The sequence below is a fragment of the Hippopotamus amphibius genome, chromosome 1 (genome assembly GCF_030028045.1).
Source record: "Hippopotamus amphibius kiboko isolate mHipAmp2 chromosome 1, mHipAmp2.hap2, whole genome shotgun sequence".
In the NCBI taxonomy this organism is placed as follows: Eukaryota; Metazoa; Chordata; class Mammalia; order Artiodactyla; family Hippopotamidae; genus Hippopotamus; species Hippopotamus amphibius.
Genome location: NC_080186.1, coordinates 201,244,556 through 201,269,651, shown reverse-complemented (window position 1 = coordinate 201,269,651; position 25,096 = coordinate 201,244,556). Strand labels below are relative to the sequence as shown.

Sequence of the window (25,096 nt, the reverse complement as noted above, 5' to 3'; positions counted from 1 at the left end):
ATTTGAACTGACACACTCAATTTGAACAAATGATAAGCATGGCACCTTTCTATAAACACCTAGGCCACACTGTTTTCAAAGAGAAAGTATCATAGCTAATTTGCATGCAAATTAGGAATAAACTTAGCTGGGCCCCCAAGCTTCCTTGGGAATATCTTTTATGTCTCTGATTATAATCTCCTCAGTCTCTAGCCATGGTCTCCAATCTGGTCTTCCTCCCTTTCAATTATCCTGTCCCTCCACCCCAGCTACTATTAACATCCTAAATTAGCTTTCTGTTCCTATCACTCCTATGCTTAAAGGCTTTGATGACTCCCTTAAGTCCAGAGGTTAAAGTCCAAATTTCTCAGCCCTCAGACACTCTACAACCTAAATACAGTCAATTTACTTCTCAAGTTTTAACTAGAAGAGGGCTCTCTTCTTGCAAGGCTACAGACAAGAAGCAAAGGATTGGAGGTGACACAAACAAAACTGAAGATTAGAAAGAAAAGCTGGGAGATTCATATTAGACGGCCTTAATTTTCTTGGTAAATAGGTGATGGCAAGCCAGTTGCTGAGAGGGATATAAGGAGTTGAAGAGGGGAGATAAGTATTGTGATAACCAAAGTGGAAATTCACCATGAATTAAAAATTTTGTGGAATAGCACCCAAGGACCCTTTGACATATATTAACATTCTCTAGTAAATTGTTACTTAAATGCATTTCACAAAGCAGATGCTCAAAAATATTCATTGAATGAGTAAAGTAAGCAAAACTCTAGAGAATTAATAGAAGTTAAGAACATGGACATGAGCCAGAATCTGAGAGCTCTGCATCTCTGTGCCTTAGACTCCTTATCTGGAAAATAACGGTAACATAGTACCTACTTTATAAGGTTATCATAAGGATTTATAATTAAATGTGTACATGATTTACTTAAATTATGCCAGCCACGTGGCAAGTGCTTTCTGTTTTCTAGCTTCATTATCACCAGTACTTGTACAGTGAATACACAGGTAATAAAAAACAAATTTCAACCTAAGGATACAAACCTGCAATTATAAGACTAATAAATTCTGGGGAATCCAGTGTACATCATGGTGATTATAGTTAACAACACTCTATTATATACTTGAAAGTTGCTGAGTAGATCTTACGTGTTCTCACCACAATAAAGAAAAGGTAATTGGAACTTCCCTGGTGGCACAGTGGATGAGACTCCACGCTCCCAATGCAGGGGGTCTGGGTTCAATCCTTGGTCAGGGAACTAGATCCCACGTGCATGCTAAAACTAAGAGTTCACATGCCACAACTAAGGAGCCCACCTGCCACAACTAAGATCTGGCACAACCAAATTAATTAATTAATTTAAAAAAAAACTTTAAAAAAGAAATGGTAATTATGCGAGGTGATAGAGGTGTTACTTAGCACTGTGGTGGTAATCATTCTGCAATATATAAGTGTACCAAATCAACATGTTGTACACCTAAAACTTACACAATGCTATATGTCAGTTATATCTCAATAAAGCTGGAAGAAACTTACCAGGGATATGGTATAATAGGTAAAGTTCCAGATACAGAATCAGAAGTCTTCATTTTGCCTTCCAGATGCCATTTAATATCTGTGACCTTGGGCATGTCATTTTGCAGCCTCACAAGCATCTGTCTCTCGTTACATGGTTGTAGTGAGGGTCAAAGGGGAAGATTTGTGTGAAAGTACTTTACACACCGTAAAGGATGACATATACAAGTCACCAATCAGAAAACAATACACATTCATGGGTTTGTTTGGTTCATGTACCAAAGCCCTAACCCCTGAAAACTCTGAGGATCAGAACGTTAAATTTATATATCCTAAATACACTGAAGACAATCTCTGTCCAAAAAACATGCTACTTTAGGAATTAAATATGGAAGGGAAGCCTGCTGCTGTTTGAGAAGCTGGTGATGGTAGGTAGGGTCACTGAGTCTGAGGTCTTTTGGTGGAAGTGGGAAGGAAAGGGTTTCACAGGCAGCTAGAACATGAGAAAAACGACATTTGAATGCCACAGTGTATGCGATCTATGTAATGGCTCAGAGGTACGTGTTCATAAAATCAGCTTCCCCTTTTTCTTAAACCCACCTCTCCATAACCAGGCAGCCTGCTGCTGCATCAGGAATTTACTGCTGTGAACAACTATAAACATTGTGCTAATGGCAGCACTGCCTGAGGACGGTCATTGGAGAGTGCAGTGTGTGCAGTTCAAGGCCAGAGACAATATTTCCTGCTCTCTACACACCACAGGGCACACACAGGATAATCGGATAGAGCTTAAGAGCACTTTAATAATTATTATTATTAAAAGCAAACAATCAACTCCACGGATCAACGGCTCTTTTAAAGCGTGTTTTCTAATCTCTGTTTCCTCTCAGATGTATGGTTATTGTCCACCTGGAAAGGCCCCAAAGTGATAGCCAGAAATCTGCCACCACCACCCCTTCTGCTGTTCCTGCCATCATATTTAATTGTGTTTGCTCAACTTGAAGCCAAACTCATATGCAGTATATTTAGATGGTTAAAATAGCATAGCATTCCACTGTATTCACAGATTATTTTCAACACCACAATTCTTGGGAATTAGTCTGGAATAAATAAGGTAAAGAGAAAAGAAGCAATATAAATTTGTTCCAGTGACAAAGAAAACAATATCAAAATGGCAATCTGGAGATTCGCCATGAACAAAGGAATATAGAGTGTTCCTTTCGGTGAGCTCTCCTGCAAATGCAATCACCATCTCATTCGAGACTCTGGATTTATTTCAAAGTAGGTGAGAAAGTAATAGTAAGAAACTGTGAAAAGTACCTTTATTATTTCAAAAGATAAATGTACATTCACTGTACTTACTCTTATACAGCATTAAAGGTAAAGGTGTAGAACTGATAGATACGTTGATTTTCTAAACCTCTAAGGAGTCTTTATTTTCCACAATGGCAAACTTTCTAAGTAGAAAAACATATATCATTAATACATATTCAGGATCTCTTTTCCGAGGTCTCAGCTACTACCTATTTCTTCAAATGCCTTGAAAATCACAAATTTACAAAGGCTAGGTTGGATATTTTTGTCAGCTAACTCCATCTTAAATTTTTCAAAGTTAGTATCATTTAACGAATACAAACCCTACCACCCAAAAGTCAAAAGACTTCTGAATCGTGGATCAAAGAACAGAGTTTGTTGTTGAAGAGGTTATGGCTTGAAATGGATCAATTAATTAAAAATAAAGACTAGTGTTTTGTGCTTTTAATCTGAGCTGAACTTCACATAATAACAAAAACAAAGGCATTTTAAACATACAAAGCTTAATTCACCTGATTGTCATCCAAATGAATGAATATGCATATAGATAAACTTTTACTTGGGATTTTCCAGGATACGCTTCTTATTCCAACATGACTATTGATCAAACACCCCCTTTAGAGAATACCTACTCTGTGTTCATCTGTCAAGAGCTGACTTTTTCTCTGCATTCTTATACTTCATTTGTTCGTTAATTAATTCAGCAAATATTACTCAGAGCCTGCTATGTGCCCAATGGCTATTCTAGGTAATGAAGACACAGTTGAAAAAAGACAGCCAAGGCACTATTCTCGTGGATTTTACTTTCCACCCTGGATGGGGGCGGGGAGGTAGACAGGATTAAGCAACAATAAACAGAAACTATGGTTTCAGATAGTGACAACTCAATTGAGAAAGCACAGTAAAACAGACTTGGAGGATCACTTTAGACAGGTGGTAAGGAAGGACCTCTCTGAGGAGGTAACATGTGCCCCAGATAGACAAGATGGCCTTACCAAGGTGGTAAGGAAGGACCTCTCTGAGGAGGTAACATGTGCCCCAGATAGATAAGCTGAGGGAACTACAAGTACCAAGACCCTAAAATGGGGAAGAGTTTGGAGAATCCAAAGAACAGGAAAGGCAATGAACTTAGAACATCATTTGGATTGGAGGGACGTGTTTTGAGACGAGGCCTGACAGTGAGCAGAGGGCCCATTCTGGCCAAGAACTCAGGCAGCCACTTCAAGGTTTGTTCTGACTTAGGTGATTCCACAGAATCAGCTTGTGGAACAAATGTCAGTGTTGTCTCAGATACACATATTATTGGCACCACCATATCTCCTCTTTCATGTACCTGAACCACCCTGCAAGTTCTCATCCCTGGAGTCTTTACCCCATACATGGCTCACCTGATCTTTAGACCCTCTTCCTTGCTCATTTTTTCACTGTTTGTCTTACAGACCCATGGGCCTGCTGCCTCATCTCTGACTAGACACTTGTTCTGACCCTCAGGATTGGAGTAGGCCTGGAGTCCACATAACCTCCATATACACAACCTCAGGTATAACCTGACTGCTCCATCTCCCACCTCCAACTCCGTACTAGTCCCAAATGACCATTACTGTTTCCTTTCTTGGCCAGACGCTCACACTGCTTTGTGCTAGTGCTACTACTTTTCTAAGCATGTACTGTATTTTCAACTTTCAAAATCACTTCCTGTCCTTTAACACTCTCTTGATTGTGTCAACAATCTCAATGAATTATCATCACTCAATTTTAAAAACGAGAAAATCCAAAGTTGAAGAGTTTAGATAACTTTCTTAAGGTAAGCTCACAACAGGACTGGCCTGAGAACCAGGGAATCCTGTTTTCCCATTTCCATCCTGTTCTGGCAGTAAGGAAAGTCTTGTCCACTCAGGATAGTAGAGTCTTGAGAGAGTAAGTCCACAGACAGCCTGATTATGATACTGAATTTGAAGGACAGGCACAAAGGAATTTAGAAGGTGAATAAAAAGGATTCCCTTCTCTGCGATTTTTTTCATATTTGTGTATTTCAGTTCACTTTTCTTTGTAACGTTATGTCCCCAGACAACATTTGCAGCGCCATAGATGAACTCAACCATAGTGCAGAGATAGATTAGTATAAACTTATAACCAATTAAAGAGAGAAAAAAGGGAATAAGTAACTTGTTTAATTGGTGACTTTGGGGAAAAAAGAACTGAGCATATTTAGCTGAGCTGCTCTAGGTGTTCGTCTTTGGCTCAGCCTACACCCAAAGATCATGGTTGTACGTAAGAAGTACCACTTTTTGGATGTAGGATAACATATATAACTCTCATTTTAAAAGCTCAATGTTCTGTGGTTTCATTTTCAAATATGCAATTTCAAATAACCATATTGTCAAAAATTTAATGCACTTTTTTCTTAAATCGGCATTTCAGATAAATTCAAACAAGAAAGTCTCTCAGAGAAAATAACAAAAAATTTTCCTTACCAGTTCAATATTAATCAAGTCTCATAATTAACATTCTTAAAATAAATGAGAAAGTGCTAAGAGATTAAAAACTCTCAGGTGCCTTTCATCCTTCTAAGGCAGCTCAATTATATTCATTGTAGCTGGTGGTATGTGGTAGTTTAGAATAGAATGCTTTTCATACCATTCTTTAAGAATCTAAGAGATTCCAGCTATTTGTGTTAAAAATTCATGACCCTTTTCCAAGAGAACTGTTTTGACCTGTTACTCCTGGCTAAATTTGTGAGAGTTCTTTTTCCCCACTCATTCCTGCACATAATACCTCAGGGAAAGAGACTTCAATAACTATCAACCTAATTGAGGTCTATCTAAAGTTGTTAAACAAAAACAACAGCATGCAATTTGCGGTAAAACACAAATTAACTTAAAAGTGAATAGTATACAGAGCAAATGCAGTAAGTTTTGAAGGATGTGTTGCCCCTAGAGTACCATTTAGTGGATTGGGAGCAGCAATTCACAGCTGAAAAAGCTTAGGAAATTATAACACAGTTAATCTACATCAACTCAAAACTTTTTGCAAATAGCAGGGGAAAAAATGGCTTATCTTTCCTAGTTTGTTTCTAGATAGATATTTAATATTGTGTAAACATCATGTAGCCACAGATTCAACAGAAGACCTGGCCTTTCCTCCACCACCCCCACCTCTCATCTCACTAGGCAACTTTGGGACAGGATAGGGGCACCTGTGGGGGACTTGAGCATTAATAGGGTACACCCTGAACTACTACTTGCCAGGTGGTAAGCTTGCTGAGAGAGGACTCTGTCCTTGATGAGGAAGTTTCTGGATTGTTCAACTTTGTCCATGACGGGTGGGTGAGCTTCATTCAGGGGTGAAATAATAGGAATACTACTGTGACCACACATCTAAGGTATAGATTTCTTGGCAATAAAGCTGCCTTTTTAAAAAAAAATCTCAATCTGGGAAATGCTGAAATCTCTCTCTCAAGATATTTTCTTATATGCACCCATATTTCTCAAGGATGATTTGACAATTCTACTATGTCACCACCCTTATTGTCATTTACAAAAAAAATGATACTTTATATTTTTTTCAAAAAGATAAGAAAATATATTATACATCACAAAGATCATATAGAAGATAAGTGAGTATAAGCAAACGGATAATATCTGAAGAATAAAAGCAACCACACATACATATTTTATGTAAAAATGTGATACTTGATAGAGAAATGTAAATTTAAAATTTACACCTTACTGTTTTCACTGAAAACTTTAAAGATATGGGAAAAAACCATATCAATTGATTCAAAATATAAAGAAAACATTTATAGTTTTGTGCAAAATAAATTACATGTATAGACTCCTAGCCTGAAATCACATTATCATTTTATTGGGTTGTCCTGGGGTGTTAGTGTATGTGTATGTGTACAAAGTGTTATGCAACTGAGACTATAGCAAGACAGTGCCAAAATAACTGGCTGAAAAACAAAAAATTCAATCATGACAGTTTTACTTATATGTTTCCCCTGATTAGACTAGTTGATTTGGCTTGGCATTTTGCATGCATTCATTAAGTTGTTGTAAACAAAGGCATAGTATTATAATGACATTCAAGTCAATAACTTTCGGTATTTACAATACTGAACTACTATATACACAAAATCAAAAATATTTAAAATTCAGACTAAAATCAACCAATTTCATCTCAGAAAAAATTTTCCTGCCTTTTGCAAATGCTTACTATAGAAAACAGCAGTCAGAAACGATACTTCATATAGTTTCAAATATATATATTTACATACACACTCACATACATCCTATATATAAAAGATATATATTCTCTTCCCCCGGCCACATCCCCCAAACCCCCAATCTTATTACCTGTTTTTGAACAGTACACTGAAGGTCATCTTATCCAGTCCCAGATAATCTGGCAGCAAGTTTGACCAATTCCAGTTCCATTTTGTGATGGCTGACTGTTGACAAATGAGAAGACGCTATTGTTAGTTATTAATCAGAGTTAATATGATCAGTAAATTAAAGCTCCAGCTGTGATAGACTAACTAAGAAGGAGGGGGGTCCAGAACAAGGACTTAGACAGATAACATCAATCATGTCCACAGAAGAAGGTTTTTATTCCAATAAGACAGCAATTAATTTATAAACCCATTTGGGGACGTAGTCATTATTTATAAAAATATACATCAATTTCTTGAGTCGTTATTCTTCTAAGTGCTAATGAAATTTACCCAACAAGTTTCTCTGAGAGGGTGACTCTTTGTAAAGAAAGCAAAATAATTGGCAACTTTTTCATGTATCAATTTACAGGTTTTTGTTGTTGTTTTAGTTTGATTAAAAAAACAAACAAAGATGGAAGTACTATGGGTCAAATTACAAGACACGGCTTCATTAGAGTGTGATATTAATGTTTTTGGTGAAGAAAATGCTTTAAAGGGGAAATTATCTGAACATTTAAATGTAAAAAATAATTCTCTTTTTCTCATTTAAAAGATAATTTCACAACAGAGTAAGGAGAAAAATTACTGTGAAAGATAATCTCACAATTCAGAACTGAATACAACATGCCATTTATTTAAATGAAGTGAGGATAACCTCACAGCTACAGTGATTCTTTATGGTTGGAGGAATCTAATGTACAATACAGGAAGGCAGACAATAAACTCAAACTTACACAATATATTTGGTTTTAAAGTATTGTAGATGCTTATACCCCTTAACACTAAATAGCTTTGGTAACAAGCGCCCAGGCCAGTGTTTAAAATCCAACAAGACCTGCGCCCTGTCACCTGCTGATTAATGGAGCACTACAGCCCTGTCATAGAGCAGCAGCGTTCTGCCCTGGGTTGTCAGGGTTTGAAGGTCTTATTCTACTACAGTATTGATGAATGTAGACGAGGGCTGTAACAGGCATGGTAAAAATATTATCTGCATCCCGAATTAGGCCATTGTTTTAATTCTTATTTTCGTCAGAGCGCTAGGTCATGCAATCCTTCTCTTCTGCCCTGTTAGTTCAGAGTCTGTCAGGAGGCTACTGGGAAAAGGCACCAAAAGAATGAACCAATCAAAAGCAACTTTAGGTTTCAAGTCCTTAGGCACAAAGATGATCTTTTGAATGTAACTGTGAAACATGCACCTTAACCAATGGCATAATCTGACATTAAAAAATGGGTGCCGTTTCCCACACTGACTTTATTCTAAAAGTCATCCTGACTACTTTAAGATCATTAACAAATTCATTTTAAATTCAGGAATGTGTTTAGGGTTATAAAACAGCAAATTTACCTCATGCCACTTAAAACAGGAGCTCAAAGTTCTATTTATAATCAATTTTAAACTATTTTGTAATTTATCTGATAAATTAGATAAATTCATAGAGATTGCAAGGTGTTTTGTGTGTTTTGGGGGGTGGGAGGAGGCCAGGGAGGGGAAACCCGAGAAGAAACATCGGGTTTCTTGAGCCTCCCATAGACACAGCCGAACAGATGTTCCCTCTGCCCACAGTGAACTGACCGGGTCAAAAGTCAAATTTTACAGACCAAACATATGAATCAGTTTGACAAATAGAAAGCAGGTAAGATAACTTTTCCAAAGTCAATTTGCACAGACCATGCAAACAAGAACAAGGTCTTTTGCTTCCTAGCCAAAAAAGCTCATGAGTAAATATTCAAACACAAAGCACTATTTTTTTAACCTGTGTTAAAAAAAAAACCCACAAATTTTAATCAAATTTACTATTTAATTTCCACATACCTGCTCAAGCATGTTTTCACTAAACACCTTGTACACATGGAAAGGGTTAAAGGCAGAGGGGTGATCTTCTACACTCCTCAAGGTTGTCTTTAAAGGTCGGATGGGTAATGGCTTTTCCTCTGAACCATTCATAGAAAACAGCTGTTCTTTTAAATATGCCTTCAAGAGGAAAAAAAAATTACAAGTCAAGATGGTAGGAAACATATACTCTCTTTAAGAAAAAACTGGTCAATATCCAAATCTAACCCTTTGGCACATCTGCTGGATTACAGAGTATGACTTGCCTCAGGGCAGAATACATTTTCAAAAGAAACAGAGTACAAAACCAATCAGGATTGCAATAAACCCATCAAAAACAGGTTCATCTAATATATAGGAGAGATTAGAAAACCATTTAACAAATTCTCACATAATGAACGTATGTTTGATATCCCAGAATCTTTTTAATAGGCATTGTCTTGTCATTGCTTCACATGTTAACATGTCTGGTTACCAAAACTTACCTGAGGTGCATGACTGCTCATCCACTCATTAAGTGTAGCTGCTACCTACTCCATGCTCAGCAGACTGCTAAGGACTCAGATAGCTCACTGCAAGCAGTCTCCCTCTATGTACAATGCATTATAATGCAAACTCCTAAACTCTAATTTCATGCTGTGGACTGAAAAACATCAAGGTTCAATAGAAGCTCAAAATACGTGATTTTAATTTTACCCCCACTGCCAGTGATGGCCTGGGGGGAAAAAAATCAATCTACTGCATTATACCTCATTTTCCATCCATAAATAAAAAGGTGAATAAACCTAATCTACTTTATGAGACTCCTTATGGAAAATGATAAGTTTAAATGACTAAAGGTTTCCCACAAACTATCAAATACTTACTATTAATTAGTCATTTAATAAATAATATAACAGAAATGTCCTCTTGATTTTTAGCACGTCACAATATAATGTTTCCTTCACGGTGAGGGTTAGGGCTTAGGTTCAGAATGTTAGAGCTGAAAATGACTTCAGAGGTCATCCTGAAAACCCTTGCTACTCCAAGTCCAGTGTGTGGACCAGCCAAATGAGCCTCACCTAGGAGCATGTTAGAAAAGCAGAATCTCAGGCCCAACCAAATCAGAATCTGCCTGTTAACAAGCTTTCCCAGGAGATGAGTAAGCACATGAAAGCTTGAGAAATTCTAGCCCACATCACATTCAGTGGTTAGCTCTGAAAGGTCAGAAGACAAACTTGAGGTCACACAGCGGAGCATGGTAGCCTCAGTGAGAAGCCACACCTAGGGTCTCAGGTCACTGTGTTTTCCCTGTGCCTCTGTAACTTCATGAATAGAGAACGTCCATTGTACTCACTGTAGAAGGCAAATTTCAGATCCTAAAACCCCACAAACTGCAAAGAAAAAAAACCCAAAAAACAAAAAACACTGCTTAACATTTCTTGAACCTGCTCATTGTGGATCTTATCTTTTTTAGGATGATTAATTCTGTAGCATCTGACAGACACACAGACACATGGACTTTTATTAAATGTTATTAGATAATGATAAAGCTATCAGGAAAGAATTAGATTTAGATTTAGATTTTTGAACAGAAACAAAATTTTTCTCCACCATGATTCCTGAAAGTAAAATTTTGAAAATAAATCACTCCCTTCTCATTGAAAAACTGCTTTGTTTTGGCTAATAACAATCGTTCCTACTGATTTCCCCTCAAGTGGCTATGTTTTGGCTTTTTTGGTTTCCACAATTCAAAAGAGAGAAAGTGCTCTTTTCTGTGGCAAGCTGTGAACACAATAGTGTCTTCTCCCTCATGAATTTCTCTAAGTGGACTCCTGTCACTACCCCTTTTTAAAAGCCTCAGATTTTATGTGGCACCACTTTAACCAGACTTACTGCTAATGTGGTCTCTTTCTTTAGAAGAAATACATTCTTCTTTGAGCATTCTTTCTTGAACACACTTCCTACGCAGTAAAATCAGAGCTTATTCCTCTACCCGTCACTTCTCTGCTGCTCTCCACTGAAGAGATCCACCGGTCTCATGAGCTCAACTATCATCTTCATTGAAAACCATCAAATCTACAGTCACAGCCTTTCTTATCTGTGCTCATGGCCAGCATCTTCAACTACCATTTGAACTTTTATCCTCGGACACCTTATCTTTATTTCAAAGACAAACATTTAAAAACTCATCTTCTCTCAAAACATCCCTGTCTCTCAACAGCACACTCATGCTTCCACTCACCCAGGCCTGTACCTATAAATGCTCTGTATTTATATTAGGTTTCTGAATACTATTTAGCAGCACACCTGAAAGTGCTAAAGACATTGCGCCACTCATCAAATGAACAAACGTCACAGTGCAATTTACCTAGAGCATAACGATGCCTCAGTATAAAAGCTGCCATGAGTATTACGCTAGTCACTCAGTCACCTTGTGTTATTTGTTTACTGCCTGCATTGTTTAAGTAGTCAAGGCAGAGGCCTCCCTACTTTCTTTGATTCTATCCTCATTATGCCTTGTGCCTTGCAGCCCTGCATGCCACTCAGCACAATAAACCACCAAGGACTTAGCTTGCTTTTCCATCTGATAGACGTTGCCATAACAGTTAATACATTCAATTGTAAAGAAAGAAAATTGTAACTTTGAATTTAATTGATCAAAATGTGGTGATGCCCCTGCAAAGAGTCTTCTGTACATCAGATCTCATAGCATACCTGTTCAGAAGCGCTTCCTCAAAGTTCCATGAGTTCTATGAGGAGAAAACAGCCTTTGGGTTTCCTGGCTACAACAGGTGGCTGATAGCCAATAAAGATCCAACTTAATTTTTGTTGATTCTGCTTACTGGTGATTTACTGATCCCTTTTGTTTCATGGAACTTTGAGAAAGAGAACTATTCCATCAGTTTGGCAATCTACGCCATGGTTGCACTCAGAACTATTGTAATGCCACCTTACTATGGCTCTGAGGGTACTCTGACTGCAACATCTGTTCCTCTGTAACCACCACAGTTACTTTGGGCAACCTGGGTGGCCAGGTGAACATGCCCATGAAGACCATGACTCCCCACGGAGATCTTTCAGTTCCCCAGGGCCATGAGCTCCTGCTTTCCCAAAATGGAAACCTCAAACAAGCTGTGAGAGCTCAAGAGCAAGAGTGAACAGGTTGTGTTACTTTGTAACAACTTCTACAGAGCTCCAGTCCCTTAGGAACAGGACTGTTTGTCATAGCTACAAAGGCCTCCATCCTTCTCAGGTGATCACTGAATACTTTGTCACCTGTTTGTTGACTGGTTGATTACTTCTTTGAAAGCCAGAAAACAAGGAGTTACTTGAAGTAACTTTCAGGTGGATAATAGTGGGGAGAACGTTTACGTGACCAAGTGGTAAAATGCTGTGGTAGAGTTTAATTTACTTCTCGGAAATTATGGTTTTTAAGGCCTACCTCATTAAGATAAAACACTGTATCTTAAAACTATTCATATTATAGTTTTTATTATGCCAAAAAATACATTTACGTGTTTGCAAATATACACATAATTCTAATTCACATTAGATGTCACATTCGAATCCAGATATGCATGATCAAATTAAAAACCTAAGTTAGCAAACTTGTATGGTTTCAAGTAAACAACTGAGATACCCACTCTTTACATTTTTGCTAAAACAGACAGAAACATGCAAGGTCAGAGGCTTAATCCAGCAGAGAGGTGAATAAGCGTGACATTGGTTCTAATCAGTGTCCCTGCATTAATGCATTTTCTTGGGTTAATCTACTTGCTCCCGAACATGGTTCGATACTTTTCTTAAGTTTCTCATTACGTAAGAAATCTTCAACTTCACCACACAAGTATGACGTCTACAGGGGAAGAGCTATGTCTCTCTTCAGAAAATTCGTCGTTTCACAAATACCAGATTTTAATATCACCCTAACGGTCACAAACACACAATTCCCAAACTACACCTCTAGTCTCTAGAATTGCCAACTGAACTGAGTTTATGAGCCGTGTTATTGTTTAAACCATATAAATAAAACCTACATTGTTTCGGTGAAGCTTCTGCTGTACAAACACAAAACAGCCTGGGCTGAATAGATTCTATTAATAATGCAATATTGAGTTTGGTATTGACTTTAAGAAGTATTATCACCTCCTTGACTAACCCTTAGCTGCCAGCAGACGCTGCCTCAGGCCAGTACACACCTAATTGCTCGGTAAAAAGGCCGTTTCCCTACCTCATTGAGCCGCAGGATGTGATAAATTTGCCTCAGGTACTCGCTGCCACCTGGTTTGTGGCAGATATCCAGGACCATCATGTTTATTTTCTGCTCAGTCAGTTCAAGAGCCATATCTCCTTCTTCTAAGGCTGTGCCTTCCTCTATTGTCATAAACGCACTAAATACAAAGAAAGTAGATAAGTATCAGTGGTGAAGAATTGTAAAGATGGAAAATAATCAAAGAGATTGAGTGTGGAGAGCCGATGTAAATCTCGTATTCAAAGTGCCCATAAAGACTTTGCTCAAATAGGTAAGCCTTCCCAAAGGCTGCAGCTCACATAAACAGTGCCTTAAAACTAAGCACCTGAAAGCATTTTTAAAAATTGAATCGTTTCTTTTAAACCATTTCTTTATTGCATTTATACTCCTATCTATAAAACATTTTCCCATTACCACAATTGTTGAAATTGCTATAATCATGAGATGAAAACAAAACATTTCTAAGAACATGTAAGAAATAATTTGTATTTTCTCTTTGAGGATAAAGAGTATCTTTGATGCCAGAAATAGCTTCGGTATTCTGTCTTTTGCAGATCCCTCTTTACACCTGTCTTAGAACCATTAGAGACTAATTAAAGTGTCAAAAGGGGGAGCCTATTATGCTAAATATAGGCTTGGGTGCTTCCTGGAGGAGTGCTTACCACTGGGTATTTTAAATCGGCCTTTTGACACTTGTTGCCTTTTAAAAATGCATGCCCCCCCACCTCCTGTTTCTTCTAGGTAACAGATACTTAGCAAAAGTCACTACCCTGCTTATCCTTCCAGGAAAAGTGTCTATTATAACCACACCAGGAATGTGCAAGTTATATGTGTGAAACGTTTCTTTTATAAGAGCTCATATGCTTATTATTGATTTTAAACATTACTTACATAGAAATAATAGATGACATAATTTTTAAGAAATTCTCAAGCTATACCAGTGCAAAATAAATCACGATATTCAACTTACATCATATATATTCCACACTAATTTTCTTATTACAAGTGCTATTAGGATCATGCTAGGCTTTGCAGTCTAAGTATTCCTAAGAAAACACATGGTTTTCCACTGTTTCCCAGACTAAATGAAATTTACTGTGGCGTAATCAGCTATATACTGCAGTTCATTACTGAGATCTTGCCATGATTATAAAATTAGTTCTGCTAAGAGTCAGTGCCGCTGACCTGAAGACTGAACCAAATGATACCCAGCTGCTGGACATTAACTTTTATATTGCTTCCACATGTAGCTTCAAAACATCCTTCTTAAAAAATAAAAAAAAACTTTATGATCATATAAGCCTTGCTAAAAAATAAAGCAAATCCTACTCTTAAAGATATTCATGAGCTAGAGTAAATCTCTAAACAAACAAAAAGACCTTTTTGCAATTAAAAAAAAAAGTCTGTAAATATCTTTTTGAAGCTTCATACAGGCTGCAAGCAAAATTTCTTGTCAGGTTTTGTAGAGGCTGACATTGAAAAAGTTGAGGCCCTCTGACAAAGGAGTGTCTCAGTGTCAGCCCCTGAATTGTATCCTTTCCTGTCCATCACTGTGCAGGTGAAGCAAATGATTGGATTCAGTCAATGCTATGATTAATGAGTTCCTCTCTGGATTTGGGACTGCCTATCAATCATGTCATTAGGGAGAATGTGCCCTGAAAGAGGCAGACCTTAGCCAAGGAATAACTGCATTAATCTTAATCTGTATATGCACCCAGCCAGCCAAGTCAGGGTCACCATGATGAAAAACAATAATCTTCAACTCGACAAATTACTTTGCAAAGACAGACATTTCTTTACTTTTTGGCCTGCGTGTTCTCCAGAATCTAAGTTGACTGTTTACAGCTTGAGTGTTACTACAAAGTGAAGGTTATTTTAATGAATAGTAATGCTTTCGGGCGGCATGCAAGACAAGCAATGCTTACAGCTGCCACCTTTCTACTGCAGTTATTTTCACAATTTCCATAAAATCAAAGTTAAATCTGGGTGTGTATTAAAGAAATATACCTAAATGATATCGTGTCGTTCCAAGATAATTTTCATAAGGAATTAAGATTCATTTATCTTAAGAGAAGAACTATTTTAGTTTAAGTTCTTACATTCTCATGCTTTCAAAAAAAAAATTATGGTAAAGCCAAGGCAACCCTCCACCTGCATGCAGACATCGTGGTTTAAAATACATCTTCCTTACAGTACAGATCTTTGAACTAAATGATCATCAATTTGTGAGAAATGCGTAGACATGGAAGTTCATGTGTATATCAGATAATCAATTTGAAATCAAAGTCAAAATGAAACATTCCTATTGCACCCAAACCCATGAGATTACCTAAAGTGAGTTAATAAGTCAAATTTAACTTTTTCAAGTAAATGAAATAACTTTAAATCTGGATTTCTGTATATTAATGTTTTTTGCGAAATTGAGAAAGACATAGCACTGTGCTAATTACAAGTTACATAATACGTAGTCAGAATCTTTGAGGGCTGTAAAACATTTTTAAAAAATCAATAATTCTTTATTTTGCTTGAATATTACAACAGATAGCTAATCAGCCAAATATTAGCTAGACAATTCCCTACTGTAGGAGATACCAAATGTGTTGGTGCTGTTTATAAAAAACTTAGACTAAAATCAAGTTTCAAGGAAAAAATTTTACTTATGGATTCCTGGATATAGCCCCAGGTATATTCGAGACATTACTTTAAACTGATCTTGTTGATAGAGGGGCTCCTAATTCAGCAGCATCATAAATTTAACTTTATAACCATAATCAGATCCACTATTTTTACTCTGCTTTTTTCTCTCCCCCTTATACCCACTGCCATGGATAATGACATGTGGCCTTAATCTTTTCGTCTTTGAATTAAAGTCTGTAAACTGGTATGGAATGCAAATATAAAGATTAAGGTCACTGTCAATGTTACTAAGCATTTTCCTGACTGCTATTGTTATTCCCACACATGGGATGCCGCACAAGTTAATTTCCAGAAGTCAGTATGACAAGACCAGGAAAATCATGATTACGGTACTTACAGTTCTTACATGACTTACATGATTATGTATGTTAATTTGGATTAATACAAAGTTTCACAGACTAAAATAAACCAGTAAAGAGTATTTGTTCATACTACTAACCAGTGAGTGCAACATATCTTAATAGTTTATAAATGACAAATACTTACTAGTTCTAAGATTGATGTTAAGAACTTAACGAATGTTATTTAATTTTTCACAGCGACTCTACCAGCTTAGTATCATCACTGAAAAGGAGGTTTTGAGGGATTCCGTAACTCGCACGAGATGGCCCGCTTGTAAGGGATTTGTATTTGTCCATCTGATTGCAGAGCCTGAGCTCTTTACCACTGCCATGTACTAAAAGTAACAACTTTCAGTTGTTTCAGGCAGAAAGTTATAATAGTGTCTTCTAGCAATATGAATATATTTTAAAAGAATGGGGGACATTGTCAGAGTGTTAAAAAAAGGGGAGCTGGCTTAGTGATCTGTAGGGCATATGAGCCGTTAACTCCTTTATCAATATCATGCAATACTATACTGAACACTAATTTTAAGATAGGAGGACTCTATGTACATATTTAAATTCACCAGGGACCCTTAAAAATCTTTGCAATACCACAAATCATTTAGCTCTTGGTGACAAATCTATGAGAAGGCTGACATTTTCATACAGAAACAGCTGGGTGTGTTTATAGCTTGAGTGTGATATGCCCCAGTTGCCCTCTGGGATTCTTACATTACCAGATGAAAAATGTGTACCTTTTTGACAATCAGGTACACAGAAAGCAATAAAGAGCCTTTTATATCCATTAATTCCTTCTTAATTTAATCTCCATGGCCAAGCCATTTACGAAACCCTCCAAGCTATCCACTAGATACCTGTTTGCACACTGAAAAGGAGTGAAACCAAATTCTCCTGGGTTTAACTACCACCCTTTTAATCAGAAACCTTAAGGTGGTGACTAAACAAGTATAATGTTCCAGTGTATCAATGGGGTTCAAATTTTAATAAGACAAGGAACATTTAACAATCCAGTTTTTCATGGAACATTTATCTTTTTCTGCATTCATTAAAGTTCCCATGAAGTTATTAGCAAAATGACCATTTGCAGCCTGACAATATTTTGTTGTGTTGTTTACTGGTGATTTTGTTTTTGTGACTGTATTGAACGAAATTCAGTGAAAGAAAAACATTGCTTTACCACTCAGTACTCAGTTTCCTCGCTTTCAACAACTGGCATTCAATCCAGTTTGGTTTTTGCTGCTCGATGCTCCGTATGACCTTTTGGGTCATTTGATTAGGGCTACTTGTCTGCTCTCCCATGATGCTTTCCAAACACACACAGATTAAACCGAGTTTCTCTTTACTCCATCTGTCAAGGGAGGCACCTGTTAAAAGTTCCACAGTGTTTCCATCCTCAAATATCCGACATATAATTACAATCAAGTTCCAGACAAGCAGGCCAGCTTTCTTCAATTCAACAAAGTTTTTTGACATTTTTCTCTCAGACAGAAAAAAGAAGTATTTAATTGGGGGAGGCAAACATGCAATCACCGTAGGTAACTTGCTGATTACAATAGATACTGCCTGAGCAGCAAGCCTTGTGAAGCCTGGGGAAGAAAAGAAAGGAAAGGTATGATTAATATTAGCAATTTGCGTTCCATCACTGTGTTGTTTTGAGTGTTGTGTGGGGATGTCTAATTTTTGTGGAGAAAATTGTTGAGAAGAGCAAGTGCCTGACATACTCCGACAGGACTCTACTGGGGTCCTCTGCAATACTGCCGAAAATTCCCTAAATCCCGAACTTAATTTTTCCTCCCACAAATGAGGATTAGAAAATTCAGAATTATTACTTGTATTTTAATCTATTAAGACAGCAGGTTTAAAGGGCCCAATGTCCTCCTAATTAATAAATGCAAAGGTACTACTGTGGGACCTCTCTGGTGGCCTTTGGCACTTCCTTAAGCCTTTCTCCTCCTCCCCTGGAATCCATGACACAATCATTCCAGCTCTTGTTGGGACTGACTCCTCTTCCTTTAGTTCTTAGCCCAAATGTCACCTCCTCGGAGAGCATCCCCCCACCATCTCATGTAAAGCAGTCCCCTCATGCCCTTCCCAGGCCCGGCCCCAGTCCCTCCCCATCATTAGACCCCATTTTATTGCCTTTATTATAGCTCTTAGCATCACTTAATAATAATCTCCTTTATTTCTTCATTATCTCCATCCACTAGGTTACAAGCTCCAGGAAGGCATTCCTGTATCCCAAGCACTTAGTACCTCACCCATAACAGTTGTTCAATAAATATTTGTTGAATAAACGAGTCAGCAAACTGGTTCACGTTTCCCTCTATTACTCTTCTTTGCTTCTTTGTGTCCCAAGCTAGTTCCACTTCTACTAACACCTCTTAAATGTATTTGCTAAGTCCTTGGTCTATTGACTGAAGATTCTACTCTCCCTTACTTGGTGTTATTTCTCTGAAGGATTTACTGATCCTCCCTCTCTTCTTCGGTAAATCACTTGCACTGTATAATTTATTGTACTATTTTTTTCTTCAAATCTTCAGTGTTTTCTACACAACAGTATTTGCTGACAAAAATAAAGAAATACATTTTAGTTTGTCATCATAGTGTTTTCCATGTTCCACCATTTTCACTGTCAGAAAGGACACATTTTTCCTTAAGCTAGTGACTATTTGTCCTTTAATAAGTTGGAATCCTCAAAAAAAAAAAAAAAGGCCTCTAAACACGTCATTATTTAGATGAATTTTGCAAAGTACTGAATTAAATATCAATTGACTTAAAACATTGCTGAAAATGATTACCGAGGTTTATCGTCATGTTTTAGATGCTTGGTTTTGAAATCTTTGGCTAATAAAGATGACTTCAAACTATCTTTAGCTAATATCTCAAGGCACAATACTCATTTCGGAGGGATTCATGTTCAACAACAATGTATGAGAAGCCGTGTTTCAAATGGTTTTCCTACACATTTCCCTTTTTGATTTTTTTTTGGGGGGGCCAAATCTGATCAGATTATCAATATTTTACCTCATAATATGGCTGAGAAACAGCTCATGTTAGAAATAGAAATATCTGTAAGTGTGAGCTTTTTTACTTTGTCATTGTTTGCTCTTCCTTGGATTCCCAGTAATCGTTTTTTCTTTTTTTAAGCTCTTCATTGGAATATAATTGCTTTACACTCTTGTACCAGCTTATGAGGTACACCAAAGTGAATCAGCAGTATTTATACACATATCCCCATATCCCCTCCCTCCCGCGACTCCCCCCCACCCTCCCTGTCCCAGCCCTCCAAGGCATCACCCATCATCAAGTTGATCTCCCTTTGTTATACAGCATCTTCCCACTAGCTACCTATTTTACAGTTGGTAGTATTATATGTCTGTGCTACTCTCTCACTTTGTCCCAGCTTCCCCTTCGCCCCCCGCACCCCCAAACTCCTGTCCTCCAGTCCATTCTCTGCATCTGCATGCTTATTCTTGCCCTGTCACTGGGTTCATCAGTACCTTTTTTTTTTTTTTTTTTTTTAGATTCTGTATATATGAGTTAGCATACAATATTTGTTTTTCTCTTTCTGGCTTACTTCACTCTGTATGACAGACTCTAGCTCTATCCACCTCATTACATATAGCTCCATTTCATTCCTTTTTATAGCTGAATAATATTCCATTGTATATATATGCCACATCTTCTTAATCCATTCATTTGTTGATGGGCATTTAGGTTGCTTCCATGTCCTGGCTATTGTAAATAGTGCTGCAGTAAACATTACGGTACATGTTTCTTTTTGGAGTATGGTTTTCTCTGGGTATATGCCCAGGAGTGGGATTCCCAGTAATAGTTTTAAACTGCAGTTGATTTGTTGATTTACAGGAATATGTTAAAGCCACTTGTGTGTTTTGTGAGGATTAATTTTGTTAAAACTAGGTTCTGAAATACACAGGACAAAAACCTTAATTGATTACTGAATGCTGAAAGCTAAAGAAGGAGTGAGGTTATTCTGTCCATGCCCTCCCCAACAATGCTGTCCCCAACGCATGACTGGCTTGCTTACAGACCTCTTGGTCTGTTCCAGTGACACTCTCCATGTGAAATTTTAGTAGTTTTGCTTTCTTTATTCTCACACACCAGGGAATTGTCTTGTACATCCCCTAAGGTGTTTGTACCCACTTGTAAACATTTATAGTAGTCTTCAAGCACTAAGAGGGGATATCTTAGTTATAGTTTATCCCTGGTCCAACCTCACTACCTGGTATGTAGTAGTAACTGACTTAGTATCTATTGAACGAATAAGTGACTTAATGTCTGGCATGTACATATTATCTATCTTGTACACTGTAGTGAAAATAAAGGTTGAGCTCTGTCAGTTTAAAAGAGGATAGAAATGAAGAGCAATGGTATTCTCCTATTGTCACATTTACCTGGAACGCACAAAATGCTTTATAAGGTCAGTTTCCTCCTCCACTTTCTTTTATACATTTATGTGATTTGGCACGCCTTCGTGGCTAAGTGCTGTACTTCTACTCTTAGTGATAATTTTACGGAAAAGTATTATTCAGTGAGGAAAACCACAAGAACTGATATCTACAAAGTAAGCATTTTTTTGGACTGGGGCTCTTTGAAATGTTATGGAAGAGTTCCAAAATGCTTGTAGAAAAAAATAATTGTTCATCCGTAGACCAACTTGAAAGCCACAAGCAAAACAGTGCTACTCATATGACATGATATATAAATTATAGATCATGCCTCCTGTATTGCTCAAAATCTATGAAATATCCCAAAGCTAGAAAGGAGAGAGGGCAACAACTCAGATGAGGAAGAACTTGAGTAATGAAAATCTGACATTTTCCAATTTCAATTAAATGGCTTTACTAGATTCAAAGGCAGCTTAATAAGGCTTGGACAGAATTAAAGCATTACTATGAAAGGTCACTCATGGATAACTGATTTGAGTCTGTAATATAAGGTTGCTGGATAAGACCCACATTATTTAGGATCTCCATGGAGAAGAATGAAAGAAAGGCTAGTTTCCTCAACTGATTTTAGCAGGTTCAGCTGGTACCTAAAGAAGATTCATGAATACAAACAGATAAATAAGATACATTCAAAGGAATCTTGTGAAATTCTTGGAAAATAGAAAAATCTAGGTAGGAAGAAACCATTTCAGAAGAAAGGACTTAAATAATAAAATAAATGGATAACATAGGTAACTGACAATCTTAAATACACCTGGTAGATGCATTGCCCTAAAGAGGAAAAATGCACTGAATCCAGAACCATAGGGGGAAAAATACCCTGTCAGAAAAATGTGTCGCTACTAAATGGGGTGCTATTTTTGACCTAAAAGCTACATATGTAGGTGTATTAACAAGAGATAAGAAAGTACTAATTGGTAGTTGTAGAGGAAAAACTTCAAAAAAAGAATAATTAAACTGAATATCAGAGCAATCTTCTTGAGACCATGAATTTTAGGTTACTCAATAGATTTAAAGAAAATTAGTCCAAATCATAGGACTAATCTGTGAATACTAACATGAACACAAAATATCACAAAAAATTTTTGAATTGGTAGTTAAATGAAGAAGATAACCATTTGAGTCATTTTCATTTCTAGGGTTTTTTTTTTTTTAATCATATGGCTCACAGTAATAAAAATTAGGAATCCTAAATATACTTGGTGGAAAGGAGACTAATATAGTTTACAAATCTTATAATTTTTAGAATTTTACTTGTTCTCATATCCTAGAAAACGTGCTTCTTCAGGGATACGTTCTTAAAGAAAAACAAATCTACCTGTGCTTGATTCTTTCCTTTTGGTTTCTTTTGGAATATAATTCCAGCCTTTCGGAATGCTCTCACGCAGACGTTCAGGAACACTGTGCTTGTTTAGGTTTGTCTCGCAGTTTCTCCCAGAGCTCATCACAGATATTATCTGCTGCACAATGTCCTTGACAGCATCAGTCAGTGCTAGTCTCAGGCATCGGATGACCTCTACCTCGGACTCCATGCACGTTGAGACTTTAAAATCAGACAGCATATTACAGTTAGCAGAATCTGGAAATATTTTGTGCCCTGTTCAATTGGGAATTCAGCTTCTCAATAATGTAGTTTAAAGCTATAGGATAAGAGAGCTGCTTTTAGCCTAGAAATCATAGAATTGATAAACGGTCCATAAACATTTGAAGAAGAAAAGTTACTTCTTGGTAATAAAGGGAATAGTAGTTAAAATAACAGTGAGTAAGAGTATTTGCTGGTACTTTGGGGACTCTACTGGTGGATATATAAGTTGTATGACCTTCTTAGATGACAACTTGGCAATAACAGCAAAACTTTAACACTTTACTTACCTTTTAAAACATTTACTCCTTCTCTGGAACTTTATGCTAAGAAATTAATTATGATTATGTAAATAATATAAAGAAAAGTTGGGAATTAATCTAAATGTCCAATAACTGGGGATTTGTTTAATTAGCTTAGGTATATCCATCTTCACAATAAAGCCATTTATTGATTAGTTTTAAAAAGAGCATGTTAGAAAAGAGTATGATATACTATTTTTATTAAAAAAATACATATCTACACATGCATGTAAAAAATTGAAAGATGTACTCTACAATGTAAATGGTGATTATTCAATAACTAATGAGATTTCAGGTGATTTTCTTCTTCCTTTCTTCTTCTTTTACTTTTTCTTCCTTCCTTTCCTCCTTTTCTTTCTCCCTTTCTTCCTTCCCTTATTTCCAATAATAAATATTACCTGCAATGATTATGTATTACTTGTGTGATAAATGCATTACATATTTTGTTTGTTTTTTAATATGACTGGGAAGTCCAGGGACCATCTCTTGAATTAATAGAGAGGAGCACCTATATGATTTTTCCCCCTCAAATTTCAAGGTGATATTTCTCAAATGACAACCCATTGTTAAAACCACCATAGTGCTGAAACTAAGAGTTGGTTCTTTGAAAAGATAAACAAAATTGACAAACCTTTAGCCAAACTCATCAGGAAAAAAAGAGAGAGGGTCCAAATTAATAATACCAGAAATGAAGAAGTTATGTCTGACAACACAGAAATACAAATGATCATAAGAGAGTACAACTATATGCCAATAAAATCGGCAACCTAGAAGAAATGGACAAATTACTAGATATGTACAACATCCCAAGACTGAGCCAGAAAGAAATAGAAAATATGGACGCAACAATTTACCAGTAATGATATTGATAAGTAATTTTAAAAAACTCCCAACAAACAAAAGTCCAGGAACAGATGGCTTCACAGGTGAATTCTACCAAACATCTATCCTTCTCAAATTATTCCAAAAAATTGTAGAGGAGGGAAAACTTTCAAACTCATTCTACAAGGCCAGCATCACTGCGATTCCAAAAGTAGACCAAGATATCACACACAAAAAGAAAATTATAGGCCAATATCTTGGTAATATCACTGATGGGCATAGATGCAAAAATCCTGAACAAAATGTTAGCAAATCGAATCCAACAATACATTAAAAGGATCATACACCATATCAAGTGGGATTTATCCCAGAGATGCAAGGATTTTACAATATCTACAAATCAATGTGATAGACCACATTAATAAGTCAAAGAATGAAAACCATATGATCATCTCAAAAGATGCAGAAAAAGCTTTTGATAAAATTCAACATCCATTTATGATGAAAACTCTCCAGAAAGTAGGCATAGAGGGAACATACCTCAATGTAATAAAGAGCATATATGACAAAGCTACAGCTAACATCATATCCAACAGTGAAAAGCTGAAAGCACTTTCATTAAGACTGGGAACAAGACAAGGATGCCCAAGGGGTACAAATTACTATGTATAAAATAAAAAAGCTACAAGGATATGTTGTACAACACAGGGAATATAGCCAATATTTTATAATAACCATAAATGGACTATAACCTTAAAAACTGTGAATCACTATGTTGTACACCTGAAACTTGTATAATATTGTATATCAACTATACCTCAATTAAAAAAATCATAATGAAAAGGATCTTGGTAATATCGAATGTTGGGAGTTTTTCTTTTCAAGCATGACATAATCATCAGTTAGGTAAACTGTTGCTGTATATGGGAATGGTAGACAGTATAATTGTCTATCTTTTTAATGATGTTTTAAGACTTTAATTCATTGAAGGACATAAAGAAGCCTTCTTCCTGTATCAGTGATTAATATGCATTTGGGTTGAACTATTTGAAGTCATGGATTAAATGTATCTCAGATATCTAAAAATTCTAGAAAGCTAGGAATTCCTCTATTTCCTTTTGTTAAAAAGGGTATGTTCATTCCTTTAAAAAAAATCAAGGAATTGAAAATGATAATAGACCTATCTCAATTATTTTAAAATTACATGAATTGATTTGTGTAAAGTAACTAGCATAAGTAGGCACTATGTAAGTATTTGCTGTTATTATTATTATTACCTAAGATAATAGGTTTCTGGAAATTTTACAATTTTACAGTGTAGCACTGCCCAGTGTTCTCTTGATGTAGGATTCTGAAACATCTTGAGCACTAGATACTACTAGAGGGAAGATTAATCAATATCCACAGATGCCCATGGTAGAAATAAGAAAGACAAAATGGAGAAGAGAAAATAGAGAAAAGAAAGTGACAAGGTCTTCTGGTGTCTGGCTCTGCATACAATAAGCTTGTATGTTTCTATTTTATTTTAACAGCAAGTAAAAAACTGAAGAGATGAAAAAATCAAC

At 36.6% G+C, this 25,096-nt stretch overlaps 1 protein-coding gene across 6 annotated transcripts in view; it reads right to left on the bottom strand.

Moving 5' to 3' along the window:
* KIAA0825 (KIAA0825 ortholog) overlaps nucleotides 1–25,096 on the bottom strand; it is a 383,109-nt gene that overhangs the window by 180,708 nt on the left and 177,305 nt on the right. For 4 of the 6 annotated variants that reach the window (XM_057739207.1, XM_057739203.1, XM_057739227.1 and 1 more), the window contains 5 exons: nucleotides 22,144–22,368; nucleotides 17,534–17,942; nucleotides 13,295–13,454; nucleotides 9,064–9,222; nucleotides 7,174–7,268 (listed from right to left, as the gene is read on the bottom strand). In XM_057739207.1, the coding sequence (XP_057595190.1) occupies nucleotides 7,174–7,268; nucleotides 9,064–9,222; nucleotides 13,295–13,454; nucleotides 17,534–17,942; nucleotides 22,144–22,368 (1,048 nt within the window). Of the gene's footprint in view, nucleotides 1–2,833; nucleotides 2,962–7,173; nucleotides 7,269–9,063; nucleotides 9,223–13,294; nucleotides 13,455–17,533; nucleotides 17,943–22,143; nucleotides 22,369–25,096 lie in introns of those variants that run through there. The other 2 variants (XM_057739211.1, XM_057739231.1) reach the window with 2 other exon arrangements.